At 56.7% G+C, this 13,870-nt stretch overlaps 4 protein-coding genes across 4 annotated transcripts; 1 reads left to right on the top strand and 3 right to left on the bottom strand.

The window, feature by feature from the left end:
* Positions 1-279: 279 nt before the first annotated feature.
* On the bottom strand, positions 280-2,918 carry A1O3_00604 (uncharacterized protein; the record flags this gene model as incomplete). The annotated part of the gene is made up of 4 exons (XM_007730754.1): positions 280-571; positions 623-2,519; positions 2,572-2,606; positions 2,719-2,918. The coding sequence occupies 4 exons, from the start codon at positions 2,916-2,918 to the stop codon at positions 280-282; spliced, it is 2,424 nt and encodes an 807-aa protein (XP_007728944.1).
* Positions 2,919-3,637: 719 nt separating this feature from the next.
* Positions 3,638-4,986, top strand: A1O3_00603 (uncharacterized protein; the record flags this gene model as incomplete). The annotated part of the gene is made up of 2 exons (XM_007730753.1): positions 3,638-4,459; positions 4,522-4,986. The coding sequence occupies 2 exons, from the start codon at positions 3,638-3,640 to the stop codon at positions 4,984-4,986; spliced, it is 1,287 nt and encodes a 428-aa protein (XP_007728943.1).
* Positions 4,987-5,314: 328 nt separating this feature from the next.
* Positions 5,315-6,955, bottom strand: A1O3_00602 (uncharacterized protein; the record flags this gene model as incomplete). Its single annotated transcript, XM_007730752.1, has 1 exon — positions 5,315-6,955. The coding sequence occupies one exon, from the start codon at positions 6,953-6,955 to the stop codon at positions 5,315-5,317; it is 1,641 nt and encodes a 546-aa protein (XP_007728942.1).
* Positions 6,956-8,252: 1,297 nt separating this feature from the next.
* Positions 8,253-12,009, bottom strand: A1O3_00601 (uncharacterized protein; the record flags this gene model as incomplete). The annotated part of the gene is made up of 3 exons (XM_007730751.1): positions 8,253-8,416; positions 8,656-11,644; positions 11,725-12,009. 3 exons carry the CDS (start codon positions 12,007-12,009, stop codon positions 8,253-8,255), a joined length of 3,438 nt encoding a protein of 1,145 aa, XP_007728941.1.
* Positions 12,010-13,870: the final 1,861 nt, after the last annotated feature.

The raw sequence follows: 13,870 nt of genomic DNA, 5'->3' as shown, positions 1-13,870 counted from the left end.
TGCTTCGTTTACATCCAATCCTAGAACAATATATCCCTCATCCGTCAGATCTATCCCTTGGCATCATCTCTTTGCCATCTTGTATCTTCACTGGGTTCCTGCTCTTCCCGAGCGTCCATCTTTAGATCCTGGCGGTATTTCTCTCGAGTCATCCTCAGACTCTTCGATATCCACCGGTTTCTGGGAAATGTGCTGTAACATCCGGAACATATTTGCCACCTCTGTCGTGGTAGATATTCCATCGTGGTCGTACGCAGAGGGCCTCGCTCTGCTCTGGACTTAGTTGGTGTGGAAAAGCCAATCGGCTTCGGGGTTGGGAACGGCAAAATTAGGAATCATGGCAGCATTCAAGGCCGCCAGATCTTGGGGTGCAGCTTGGTCGAGGCTTTGGGAATGACCGTTCTCAACCCCTTCCTGGGTCATCGGTAGACGAGGAAAGTTAAACAGATCAAAGACATCCAAGTACTCGAGCTCGTTGGGGGCCGGTGTGTTCACCCGTGTCGGATGGTATGATCTGACCGCGGCCGTGTGCGCCTGGTGAGATATCAGAAAGTCAAGATCGTAGGCGCATCTGTTTCATCAACTTAGTATATGGCCAATCAAACTCTGGAAACCAACTTACCGGCGCATGTCGGCGAGTATTTTGACCGTGGACGGCGTCACCATCTCCCCCGTCACGCCGCTCGTGCGTTGCGACTGCCGGTACTCTCCCAACACCGCGCTCAAAATGTCACTGTATCGCTTTGCAACAGGGTAATACACGCCCATCTCAGCCAAGGTGGTCACAAAAAAATCAACATCCGGATCCACCTTATGGTCCATAGTAGAACCATGCACCAGCATAACCCGAGCACCCACCCAGACAGTAAACGCAAAGGGTGGCCCGCACCGGTCCAAGAGGCCACTGAGCTTGACGAAATGACATAACTGCCGTAGATGCTCGACCGCTGACAGACATCGCTGCATGGCGCTGTATGACGAGGAGAATATCGGTGAAGTCTGGCTGGGGTAAGCCGCCGACGAATTCAGTCGAATCACGGCCAAACAGTAGGCGGCATGCAACATGACCCAGCCACAGCTGGTATTTTTAGCAGGCATGTTCGACTTGAGAAGGCGGGTGATGTTGGCAAATTCGTCAGGCAAACTGAAGTGCCAGGCGTTCAGGTCGCTGTCCAGAGAACGGTATGAACCTTGCCATTGTTCCACGTCCGTCAAGGAACCGATGTCGATTGGTCGCTTGAGGAATTGATGGATGTGACCAAGAATAGCCACGAGTTCACAGTGGTAAGAAAAGTGACCGTGAGTCTCCGCCATGCCTGTCGTGTATCGGGGCCGTTCAGGGGGTCGAAACCACCTGGTCTCCACCGGCTTGTTTGCAGCAAAGAGGTCGTCTCTGCAAGGTAGTCGGCGGTCGACTTCCTTCTCATCGAGAGCAAACTCGAAAGCTGTTGCGATGGTGGCATAACGATCGAGGAGGTAGACAGACCAGAACAACCGGCGCCGTTCTTCGTCTTCGATCCAGCTCTTGGGTTCTGGCAAGACCGACGCTCTCAGGGTTGCGATCGAGGGATACATAGGGGATGCAAGGGTCGAAGTCGACTCTGCTGCAAGACCCAGTTGTACCATACTCCTGCTGATTAGGGCCAACAGATTCCACGCGGGTGGACCGTTTGTGCTACCAGTCACATCCAAAGCCAAGATGATCAGGGCCTGCAACGCTCTTATATTGGAGTTTTCCAACCCGAAAAGTTGCACTCGTTGTTTCGACGTATCATGATAATGCTGGCGGCTTTCGGGGGTCAGTCGAGGGTCCTGGGAGAAGCGCAAGGTGGCAGCGACGATGCCATGCAACAGCACCCTGTCGGCCTCATCGAGAGAGGAGGATCCAAACAGGGTGTCGAGGGTGGTTTTCCGGTCCAGCAATGGAAGCCAGGTATTGATGTGCTTGAAAAACAAATCGACCAGCGAATACAACAGGTCATATGGAGGCAAGATGGTCGAATGCTCAGGGAAGACTGGCGTGCCCTGGTATCCCGTCGCCGAATGAGGCGATGGGAGGGCATGTGAATGCGCAGAGGGCGTATAATGACTCTGCGGCGGAGCCATTTGTTGGTCGGGGATGTTCTGTTGGCCTGAGGCATACTGGGAAGACGCATGGCCCGAGACTGATGAGCGCAGGTTCGGGTCAATAGTCGGCTGCTGAAATGCTGTCTCTTCGTCAAAAGCAACAGCTTGGGCCTCGTAAGAAGCGACGGTTTGACCCTGAGGCGTCAGACCTTGACCTTGCGCGCTCGACTTGGGGATATGGGGGTTGCTGGAAACGGCGGACGAGATGGTACAGGCCTCGGCCAGGTGGGCAGCTAATTGACGGCCTTGCTCTTGGAGGAGTGATTCCAGCCGGTCGAGCCTGCCTTCGAGCTCACGGCCATAGCCTGCTCGAAGCCCAGGCTTCTTCCGCTCTTTGTATTCACATGGATGGTCATTGCGAGAACACCACCCACAGGAAGGCCGGGCACGATCTGGAAAAGACTGAGTCCAAGTGGTGCAAATCGGGAAGGCAATGACACGTACCACACTTGACCTTTCTCTGCTTACAGGCCTCGCAACTATCCAACCGGGGCATTAGTAGGCAGGCGCATGGCGTTCATGGATCTGAATCGGAGTAAACGCAGGGAGATGGGGCGGACGAGTGAGAGAGGAGCGCTGCCGGGCACGTACGTGACATTCATGGGCCTTCTGCGTTTCCTAGACTCATCTCGGTCGTCTTCTCCGCCGGAGTCAGAGTCTGACGAGGTGAGGGAAGAGGCGTGTGGGCGAGCGCCCGTGACTGCAGCCAGCCCATGGGCGTGGCCGTGGGCGTGGCCGTGGGCTTGGGCGGACAGGTGAGGGTCGTAGAGTCCCAGCTTTGTCACGTTCATCACTGCTGGCGATGGAAGGGCACCAACATTACACCGAGAAGGATGAAGCTGGATCTCGGACCGAGATTGAGAAGAGGCGCCGAAGAAAAAAGCTGGGGAAGAGAGGGTGAGCGAGCGTTGGCAGAGCAGGTCTGGGCTTAGGAGGCGGCGGGTTCAGGGTGACTACTCCGTACGTAGTAGGATGTGCGGGCCTAAGGCTTCGGTGGCGAGGATGGCTGCGCTGCGCTGCCTGCCTTTGCCTGCGCCTGCGCCAGCGCCTACATTTGCACCTTGCACCTGCGCTGCCAGGGTGCGGGGCAGAGAGCCAGCCAGCCAACCAGCCACCAGCAGCGTGACCAGCTATAACTCGCCGCCAGCCTCCCATTCGCTGCTGCCGGCTGTTACAAGCCTTAGCCTTTCCCTCCGATCATTTCTCCGCCGCCCGGCTGCAACTGTGCCGATGAGCGAACGCTGCTCTCTTCGTCCCTTTCTCTCTTAATAGTGAAGCAACAGCACGCCGGACAAGGATGCCGTCTCATCATTCCTCGTCCGCTGCCGTCGTGCTCTGCATTTGCATTTGTTCAAAGACCCCAGATCCCAGGTCCCAGGTCCCGGAGCCCTGCCATCACTCTCTTTACCCCGACTACCCATACCCATTGAGCGCTAGTTCTTCGGTCGGAAGAGCCCAACTCAGGAACGAAACGGAGCCAACGATCCTTCGGTACTTGTAAACCTTCACCATGGCTTCCGTCAAACCGTTTCCAACCATCAAAACCGTCCGGACCTTTGTGGTCGAAGGCGTCGGCTCCGGCGGTGACTACCACAACGTCAAGGGCGGTCACTGGCTCATCGACAACAAGATCGCGACGCCCATGTCCAAATGGGAGAAATACCGAAAGTCTCGGACGTCCTTCGGTATCAATGTCCTGGGCTCTCTCTGTGTTGAGATCGAGGCCACCGATGGAACAAAGGGCTTCGCCACGGGCTTTGGAGGCCCTCCTGGATGTTGGCTGGTTCAACAACACTTCGAACGCTTCCTCCTCGGCCGAGACCCTCGAGACGTCAATGATCTGTTTGAGCTCATGTACAGAGGCTCCATGTTCTATGGGCGAAAGGGACTGCCGGTCGCCGTGATCTCGGTCATCGATCTGGCTTTGTGGGATCTTCTGGGCAAGATCAGGAATGAGCCCGTCTACAAGCTGATTGGCGGTGCTACCAAGGAGAGAATCAACTTTTACTGCACAGGACCTGCGCCGGCCGCTGCCAAAGACATGGGATTCATCGCGGGCAAGGTGCCATTGCCTTACAGTGCCGACGAACATGACAGTTTAAGGAAGAACATTGCCTTCCTGAAGAAACACCGGGAGGAGATCGGCCCCGAGTTCCCCCTGCGGGTAGATTGCTGGATGTCTTTGAACGTCCCGTACACCATCGAGCTGGTGAGCGAGGCGAAGAGGCAAAACATCAACATTGATTGGTGGGAAGAAGTGCTTTCGCCAGATGACGTTGACGGGTTCCAATTGCTGAAGAGGGCACATCCGGACACCAAGTTCACAACAGGAGTAAGTTTGGGGTGCCTCGCACTCCTGCACGCCCATGATCCCTCACTAACCGACATTGGTAGGAGCACGAGTACTCTCGATATGGATTCCGCAAATTGATCGAAGGCCGAAATGTCGACATCCTCCAACCCGATGTCATGTGGCTTGGAGGGCTGACCGAGCTTCTCAAAGTCTCGGCCATGGCCTCCGCATACGACCTCCCTGTGATTCCGCACGCCTCTGGGCCCTATTCATACCACTTCGTTGCCAGCCAGCACAACTCGCCTTTCCAAGAGTATTTGGCCAACAGTCCAGATGGGAAGAGTGTGCTGCCCGTGTTTGGAGATCTGTTCTTGAACGAGCCCATCCCGACAAACGGCTACCTGGATGTCAGTGTATTGGACAAACCGGGCTTTGGACTCGAGTTGAACCCCAATGCGAGACTGGTTGACGCCACTGGTCTACTGGGCATGAAGCCCCAGAAGTCTCTGACTCTGCCGACCGAGAAAGAGCCAGTACAGGTGAATGGGGACCACGGTTCGGCATAGGCCCAGGCCCAGGCCAAGGTGTTTCTTTTGACCGGCGGCTTGTTCTTGGGTCGTGGGTGGCATACAAAATAAACTTGCAAGGGTAAATACCAGTATATATCAGGGACTTAGGGATACTATATGTATATACTGTACGATGGGGTGAGCATCTTTGCAATGTTTTTGTGTTAATTCGCTTTCTTCGGAATAAGCTCGACCATAAACATGGGCACTAGCACAACTTTAATTTACGCTTATAAACCTGCTGCCTGTTACTATACGAGTAGGTGCCTGTTGTTACTGCCCTCCCTCTACCCGTCCGCAGTCTTGATACCTAAATCACACCACCTCACTCCAGGAAGCCCCAGAGATTGTTCAAGCTCTCCGACAATGATGGATGTGCGAACATGGCATTCTCCAGCTTGTCGTAAGTCAAGCCGCCCAGCATGGCGAGCTGGACCATGGTCATGATCTCGCCGCCCTCGATGCCCAGGCACGCGAACCCCAGGATCTGCTTGGACTCGGTGTCAACCACGGCCTTCATGAACCCCAGCGTCTCGTCCATCTCGAGCGCCCGCGCCACGTATTTCATGGGCATTTTGGCCACCTTGATCCGCCTGCCCTGCTCCCGAGCCGCCTTCTCCGTCAGTCCGACCCGCCCCAGCTGCGGGTCTGTGAAGATTGTGTATGGGATCAGTCGGTCGGCGATGGATGCTTGCTTACCGCCGGTAGCAGCAGCAGCAGTCGCAGCAGGAGTGCCGGGGATGGGGATTGGGATCAAATTGTCCCTCAACACGCGGTAATCGTCGTAGGCCACATGCGTCTGCGCCGGTCCGCCTTTGATGTCTCCCAGGGCGTAGACGTCTGCAGCCGTGGTGCGCAGGTGCTCGTCGACCTTGATGAATCCTCGGGCGTCGACCTCGACGCCGGCGGCCTGCAGATTCAACGGTTCGGTATTGGGGTTCCGACCTATCGCGACCAACACATGCGAAGCTAGCAGCGTCTTGATCCCTCCAGCTCTGTCGTTGAAGTCATCCCTGCTACCATCACCGCCCGTTTGGCCATGGCCATGGCCATCGTTCCTGTCGCCTCCGTGATTACCGTTCTGGCCGAGCTCCAACTGTACCACGATCTGGCCAAGCGTGATGGTGGAGAGCTCGCGGGTCTGGGCGCCCAAGTACACGTCAATGCCAGCGTCGACCAAGATCTTGAGCATCTCCGCCGCGACGTCGGGGTCTTCATTGGGCAGCAGTTGCGAGGCGCGCTGGACCAGGCTGACTCGGGCCCCAAACCGGCGCATCATCTGGGCAAATTCGCAGCCGATAGCGCCGCCGCCGAGCACGACCAGGTGGCGCGGCACCTCGGCGAGTTCCATGATGCTGGTCGAGTCGAGCACGTTGGCGTGGCCGATGCGCCTGACGACATCGACATTCTTTGCCTGCAGCGTTGCTGGCGAGCAGCCTGCGTTGATGAAGATCTGGTCGCCCGTGAGCGCCAGCGTGGTGGTGGAAGCGGCATGGTCTTCTTGGGGATGTTGGTTCTCCGTCGTCGTCTCCGCTGCATCGCTGGCACTGCTATTCGCCTTCTTCGGCGATGTAAGCACCACCTCGACGGCCTTGGGCCCCGTGAACCGCGCCGTACCCATGATCAAATCCAGGCCTTCTGTCGCGCGGATTCGATTTTCGCTTCCCGTGCGGAAGCTCTCCACAATGTTGCGCTTCCGCTGCCGCACCTTCTCCATCTTCAACACCAGGCTGTTCTTCTTGATCTGCACACCATAGCTTTCCCCCCGGCAGGCCAGGTGGGCGACCCGGGCGCTGGCAACCATCGTCTTGGTCGGCGTGCACCCTTCATTCACACATGTCCCTCCGACATGCTTGGCCTCTATCAGAGCGGTTCGCCGGCCGGCTTTGGCGAGGGCCTGTGCCAGCGGTCCGCCGCCCTGGCCGGAACCGATGACGATGGCGTCGTAATGATGTGGCGTCGTCATTGTGATGGGTCGCCGGCACCCAACGCTGGCAATTCGTGAAATTGTGGCTGTTCCAAGACTCGCCAGATTAGAGATTAGACCACGAGCCGACGCTGGGGAATAGACAATATCGCAATACCGCAATATCGCACGACAACGACAATTCGGAGTCTGGGTCTGGTTCCAGTCCTGCTTATTCCAAGTATTTCACGGCCGTTTGAAGACACAAAGCAGGCGTGGGGCAGTCAGTCAATCGTCAATGCATCGCCACAGCGAAACTCCCGAACTTGAGTTGAGTTTCAGTGTACCGTACCTACCTTACTATATATATATGTACTGTAATTAGAATGCATTAGGCCTCTTGGCCAGCTGCAGGTCTGGGTAATGCCCTGGCATTGTACGTACTGTACTCCGTACTCCGTACATCCTCGGCAGTGCCATGGTACTACCTACTACTAATAGTACCTGTGGTAAGGGCTCCTAAGGCCTCAGGGCCCCTAAAGCCCCCTACATACAATGTACAATGTACACACATACCTCAGGTACCGTATCATTACCTACTGTACAGTGTACATACCTTATGCAGGGCGCTTAGTCACTACCTGGGCCTCTGTCATGTCTATGCCCCGTTCCGGCTGGCCGTGGCCGAGGTCGTGGCCGCAGCCTGGACACTTTAAGTTTGGAGACTGGGACTGGATCCTGTGGGGACGGGGTAAGGAGGGGTTCGCTTAATACTGTAGAGAGACTGAGGACCTTAGGACCCAAAGAAGACCCCAACCCCAACCCCAATCCCAATTGAATACCTATACCTACTGGTTTGGCAGTGATTGCGTTGCCTAAGCCTGCCGAAGAAGCCAAGGTAGGCTAAGGACTAAGATACAGTACGGAATAGGGAGTACCTTAGGTACTCAGTCATGCTAATATGCTAATGAGTGTAGCTGTAGGGTAGCTAGCTAGCTGTAGCTGGTTGAAGATCCCAAGAATACAATATAACAACATCAACAACAAACAACAAACAATACGGGTCCAACCGCAACCCCAAACACCTCGCCGACAGGATTGGATTGGATTCATTTCGGTTCCATTTCCAGAGCCGGGCTGTTGGCCCATGGCTTAGGCCTCATATTACATTCGTCGCGGACCCGTGTCATGACAACTCGAACGCCACGGTGTTGTTTGTTGTGTCAATCTGGCCTCAGAGGGTTCGGAACCCTTTTCCTTGCTTGGTTGCTTTACTTTCCATCAGACATTGAATCAAAGATCGACGGGCCAGCATCCTCGGCGACGACATGACCTGACGTGGTCAAAGTTGTTAAAATTAAGCCGTCTCGTCTGGATGGTGGTTTCCATTCACCCCGACCCCGTTGCTGGCCACCCCCATGTCGCTGTCCTTGATCTGCTCCTCGATGCCGGGGATCCCGGTGTCGGCGGCGAGTTGCTCGGATTGGTCCTTCCACAAACCTTCATGGTGGACTTTGAGACCTGCACATGGCGAAGGGTTGTTAGCTTGCTTAGCAACCGAACCGACTTTCAATTGCGATCGCTACCGCACCTTGCAGGGGCTACGGCACGATATGCAACACTTGAACCGGAATCCGGAACGGAATCGAGGTCATTCTAGGTTAGGGAAAGGTAGAGGAACCGGATTGCAGGGGTAGGAGCAGGGGTAGTAGCAGGGGCAGGAGAAGGGGCAGGGGCAAGGCCAGGGCATCACCACTTACTGGTCGGGAAAGGATACCATGAACTCCAATCTTCCAGCATATACACCTCGATGCTGCCAGGGCTGGCTTTGGGGTCGCTGCTGGTGGGATTGGGAGCCGGAATCGTCCTCTTCAATTCTCCCTGAGGTCCAGGGGCGCGGCGGAGATTCTTCAACTTGGCCAGGACCTTCAACTGAGAGGCCATGGCGACCTCGACGATGGGGCGGCCCAGGCACGCGTGCGGCCCGTATCCGTGATGGATATACAATGCCCGATCGCGGGTCGGATCGATGGTCTTGGGGTCCGGGAACACCTTCTCGTCCAAGCCGGCCGTGATAAAGTCGGTGTAGACCATGTCGCCGGCCTTGACCTTGACCTGGGTGCCATTGTCGTCAATGACAGTGTCGGTGTTGGCTTTGCGGAGCAGCCCGAACGCCGCCGGGGCCAGCCGGTTGGCTTCGAGAGCGTAGCCTTTGAGCTTCTCGAAGTCGGCCGGGTCGTTGGACCAGGCACACCGTTGGATCTCGGGCCAGTGGGCATTGTAGTACTCATCCGTCAAGTACACATCCAGCATCTGGGTGAAGTGCTGGGCCTGCGTGGCCACGGCGGCCGCGGCCGTGGGGATGATGGCCCACACAATGTCATCCACCTTCTTGCCGCCCTCGAGAAGCCGTTTCAGGAAGTGCGTGCCGTAGTCGGCGAGGAGCTGGCCCGCGGCGCCCGTCGGGAAGAGGTCGCCGATGTGCAAGCTGCTGCCGACCTGGACCGCTTCACACACGGTCTTGACGAGCTTGGCCAGTTGCTCGGTGGCGGTTTTGGCCGACGCGCGCAGTTTAAACGAGCTCGCCGTGTCGCCGTCCAAGAAGACGTAGGCGAAAAGCACCGACAGCGCCAGGTACAGTTGGTCGACCTCGACGCCCACGGGGTTCAAATCGCCGTGCTTCTTGAGCGGCAGGTGGAACAGGCGCGCGACGAAGATGGCGTGCGATGGGTTGCCAACGTCCCGGCAGGCATCCAGCTGATACCACTCGCCCCGGAGTCGTTCGGAGCGTGCAACCACGAGCTGGGTGGTGACGTCTTCGTAGAACTGCCGCACCTGCTCAAGTCCGTTGACCGGGCAGTACAGGGCGTGCTCGACTTCGCGGCGCTGGGTGGCGTTGGCCACGCTGTCTCCGCTCAACATGTAGTCATGGTGCGTGAGGTACTCCGTGTGCGGGCCCCAGGGGACACTGAAGGAGCCTTGGTCTTTCAGAACCTGAGTGACGGCCTGCCACGACCTGACCGAGGTGGGCACGCCGACGTACGACGGCCGGTCGAAATTGTACTCCTCGTCTTTGCCCAGCTTCTTCAAGATCTTGCGGTTCTCCTCCGGCACGGTGAACGGATACATGGCGTAGACCGAGTTCCCGCGGTAGTAGAACGGCAGGGCTCGCATGAGCAACTTGTAGAAGCAGCCGCCCTGGGCGACGTCCGGGTCGGACCTGACCGCCGACCAGCCCCAGTTGGTCAGGTTGGCGGGGGTGTAGTCGACGGTGTAGAAGCGGTCGCCGCGGGTCAGGGCCACGGCGTCGGCGAGGATGGTGCGCGAAATCGAATATCCGGGACACAGGCCCGAGCCAGGCTCCAGTGGATCTTTCGCGTCTTCTGCCACCAGGCCCGGGTAGAGCTCGACGTAGTCGGGATGCTGGTACAGCGCCTTCAACGAGCGGGCCACGTCCTTGTCCTTGGTGATGTCCGAAAAGTCCTGGTGAGGGGCGAGCTTGAAGAACTTGCGGAATTCGTTCAGCGTCGCCACGTTCCAGGCGCGAGCTTGCTTCATGCCCAGCGTCTCAATCAGTTTCATCACCACAGGCACGTTCCTGGGCCCAAAGGCGCAAGCCACGTCCTCGGTGGCGTCGCTGAGGATGTTGATCAGGTCTTCGTCGCGGAAAGTGCCTCGCTCAGTCCGCTTATACTTGCCCGCGTCGAGCTCCCATTTGGACGGGTCAGGGTCGATCTTCGAGAGCCACTTTCTGAGGGCCTGGAAGAGTTCGGTCTCGGTCACGGTGGACACGTCTTTGCCCGGGAACAGCGACTGGTACAAGGCGTTGGTCCATTGCTCATCCTTGACGCTGATGGCCGAGTGCCATCGGTAGACCAGGTTGAACTCGACGCTGACCTGGTTCCCCACGCCGCTAGGCACGCCAGTGTCGTCGAAGACGTCTCCAAAGTTCTTGCGCGGGTCGAGAGTCCACGTGCTGTTGGACCGATTGAGATTGAGGATCGTCCGCACATAGTCGGTGAGGATGATGTTGACGTATAAGCCGCAGGTGACAAGGCGAGCGGTCTGGAAGAGATCGTTGTCCAGTTTGGCAATGCCTTTGACGTCGTTCTCGTCTGTCGGGATCTTGAACCGGCCGCCTTCGTTGATTTCCTTCAGCTGCAACGCCACGTAGTTGTGGAACCGATTGAAGCAGACCACGATGGCACAGACACCCGGCGGAAACCCGAGAATGCGGTTTTCGGCAAACGTGTCTGGCTTGAGAAGGCCGTCCTTGAACGTCCGGATCTTGCTCTGGGCCTCTTCACTGCTCCCGTACAGAGGCGCCAAGTCCAGATAAGAGGACGTCTTGACCGTCGAGTAATCGCGTTCGTCCGTGTGGAAGCAGTCGTGGATGATGATGGTGGCAAGGTAAAACAGCATGCTGGAGAGCTTGTTTGGATGCTCCCGGGCCGTGTCACCACGTGCAAAGACGGCATCGAAGATGACTCCGGGATCGGGAAGAACCCCTGGCTTCAGCGTCTGCGGCGTGACCGTCCTGGCGTAGGAAGAGCCGGCCTTGCCGAGGTGCGGATACATGATGTTGTTGTTGGAGCCATCGGCAGTGCGGTACTTGTATTCGTCCCCCTGGTAGGACAATGGAGGATGCTCCAGAGTCCCCCAGAGCAACTTGATGAACTGCGCGGTCAGAGAATCGAGTGCTTGTGATCCCACCGGCAGCGAGGCAGCCAGCTGGAGAATCTTCTCCATCTGCATCACGACAGCAACAAGTCAGTTTGTGCTGCGAATCCGTCTCGACAACAGAAAGCCCACAGACCGGAATTGCATACCTGATATTGGCGATCGTCGACGATGCCGCCATCGAAAAGCGTCGTGTCGACCAACGAATGAATGAGCCCAATGTTCTCGCTTATCCGAGGTGCTTGAGAAGCAATGTCGGCGAACAGCCTGGCCAGGAGAGGCCTTGACTGGATGGATGCTCCATTGATGACTGGGTTGGTGGGATCAGACCCCGAGCCAGCAATCCTTTCGAAGAAGCTCTTGATGGTACTGGTAAACTTGGAGCCAGAGGCCTCGTCATCGGAGCCGAACTGTACGTCGCGAGGGCCGTCCATAGCGGTGATGGAAGTGACTGAAAGTTTTCTCTTCCGTGCCATCGAGTTCGAGAGAGAGCAAAGCTATATACTGTGTAGGAGAGGTCGAGCAGAGCAACGAGGGTGGGGAGTGCGGGTAAGGTATGCTAGAAAGCGCGCAAGGTGGCGGCGCAGGACGAAGATGAACGTCGTTCAAGGATAGCTACAGGCCAGAGGTCAGGCAACAGGGGACAAAGAATACACAGACCTGTGGTAAAAGGCAATGTTGGCGTTCCGGCCCAGGGCTGAGCATCGAGCTGAGGCTCACCGGCCAATGCATGATGACCAGGGTTGACTGGCCATTGGGGGCCTAAGGCCTGTGAGATGTTAGTTGTTAACATCGGCAACATGATTGGCGATGGCCACCTGAAGACGTGCATTGTCGCCTTTTCAGCTCGCCGCCTCTAGTCTTCGTCAGCCTGATGAACAACGTTCCACCGCTAGGCAAAGCATGGGGGATACAGGGTGGGCTTGTGGGAGTGGGACCAGGAGCGGTGATACAAGACGCTCGCTTCTGGGGGACAGTCAGCAGCTGTAAGCCGGAAGCACGCGTCTGGGTGCATTGTTCAAGATGATGGCGGTCACCTATCTGATCATGGCCGAGTGTTGAAAGCATACAGTACCCGTACAGTACCTACCTGGGCCCTGAACCACCGCTTGAATTTTCCATCGGCCTCCTCTTTGCTGGTTTCAGTGTAGTGTTGCTTACTCCGCGTAGCGATAAGCATGGTTCGGACGAGCACATGTTAGTGGAAGTAAGCCTGTACGGGGCGCATCCAGACTAAAAAGCGCCCCCTGAACGGGTGATGTGATGCAGCAGACGCCCGGGACTGGCATCTTCCGTGGCTGGACAGAATGCTGATCCCTCTTCTGTGCGATCGGCAATTCCAATAATTATAGCAAGTTGAGGAGGTGTTCTTTGTCGCGGGTTTGCCTTGATGATCTCGTCGACCGCGTACGAGGGGACCGTCCTCCTCAGTGAGTGTACGAGTACAAGGTGCTCCGTACGCCATACAGAGTAGCGGACAAGGGGCCTGTGATGCTCTCCTCTCCAAGAACAATGGTCTAGACCCACGCCCTAATAAGGCCCCTAACAAGGGTCTTCAGCCGCATACTGCAGGTCTCATAACGCCTCCGTCGGCAGCGATCCGGCACCCCAGTCCCTTTGCAGTACGACAATGGGGAAACCTCTTTGACCACTATTGCAGGGAGGTAGGTGGGAGGGAGCACCACCCGATGATGGACTCTGATGTCGGCAGATTTACTTCATTGGGCCGACTAGATATGTATGTGGAAATGAGCTGAGACAGAGCGACGCCGCTTCCAATTTGACAAAGGAGGCAATTTGCTGTAGGCCTAAGGAGCCTCCTGATTCCTGGGATGTGTACGGAGTATCCGTACGTATTCCGTACTCGATGCATCCCCGTGTTTGGAGGGTTGGTTCGAGCTCGACTTAAAGCGCTCGCCTCCTGCCCTAAAAGCATCATCCACCACACCGTAGTAGTCAGGCTAAGCAAGACACATGTGGCATCTTTCGCAGGCTTGGAGGAGGAATGGAGGATGCTACTAGTATGAAGATATCCGTACTCCGTACGGATAGATCAGCCCTCGACACCTGAATGCAGTTCGAGCCTGTGACGGACGTTGAGCGCCAGAGAGCCCGGCGAACTCTGGTATCGATTGAAAGCAGCGCACTCCGAGGGAAGTTGTATGCATATCGCCCGAGAAAAGTTCAGATGCTGTCAGATTGGTGAGTGGGAGCGAAACAGCGGCCTGGTAGCTGTAAGCCCTCTTCGACCTGCTTGCTTGAACTGCTTTTGACTTCAACGTAACAATTGGTATC

The sequence above is a fragment of the Capronia epimyces genome (genome assembly GCF_000585565.1).
Source record: "Capronia epimyces CBS 606.96 chromosome Unknown aczIQ-supercont1.1, whole genome shotgun sequence".
NCBI classification, from domain to species: Eukaryota; Fungi; Ascomycota; class Eurotiomycetes; order Chaetothyriales; family Herpotrichiellaceae; genus Capronia; species Capronia epimyces.
Note: the sequence above shows the minus strand (reverse complement) of the source record. Positions and strands in the feature narration are given on the sequence as shown.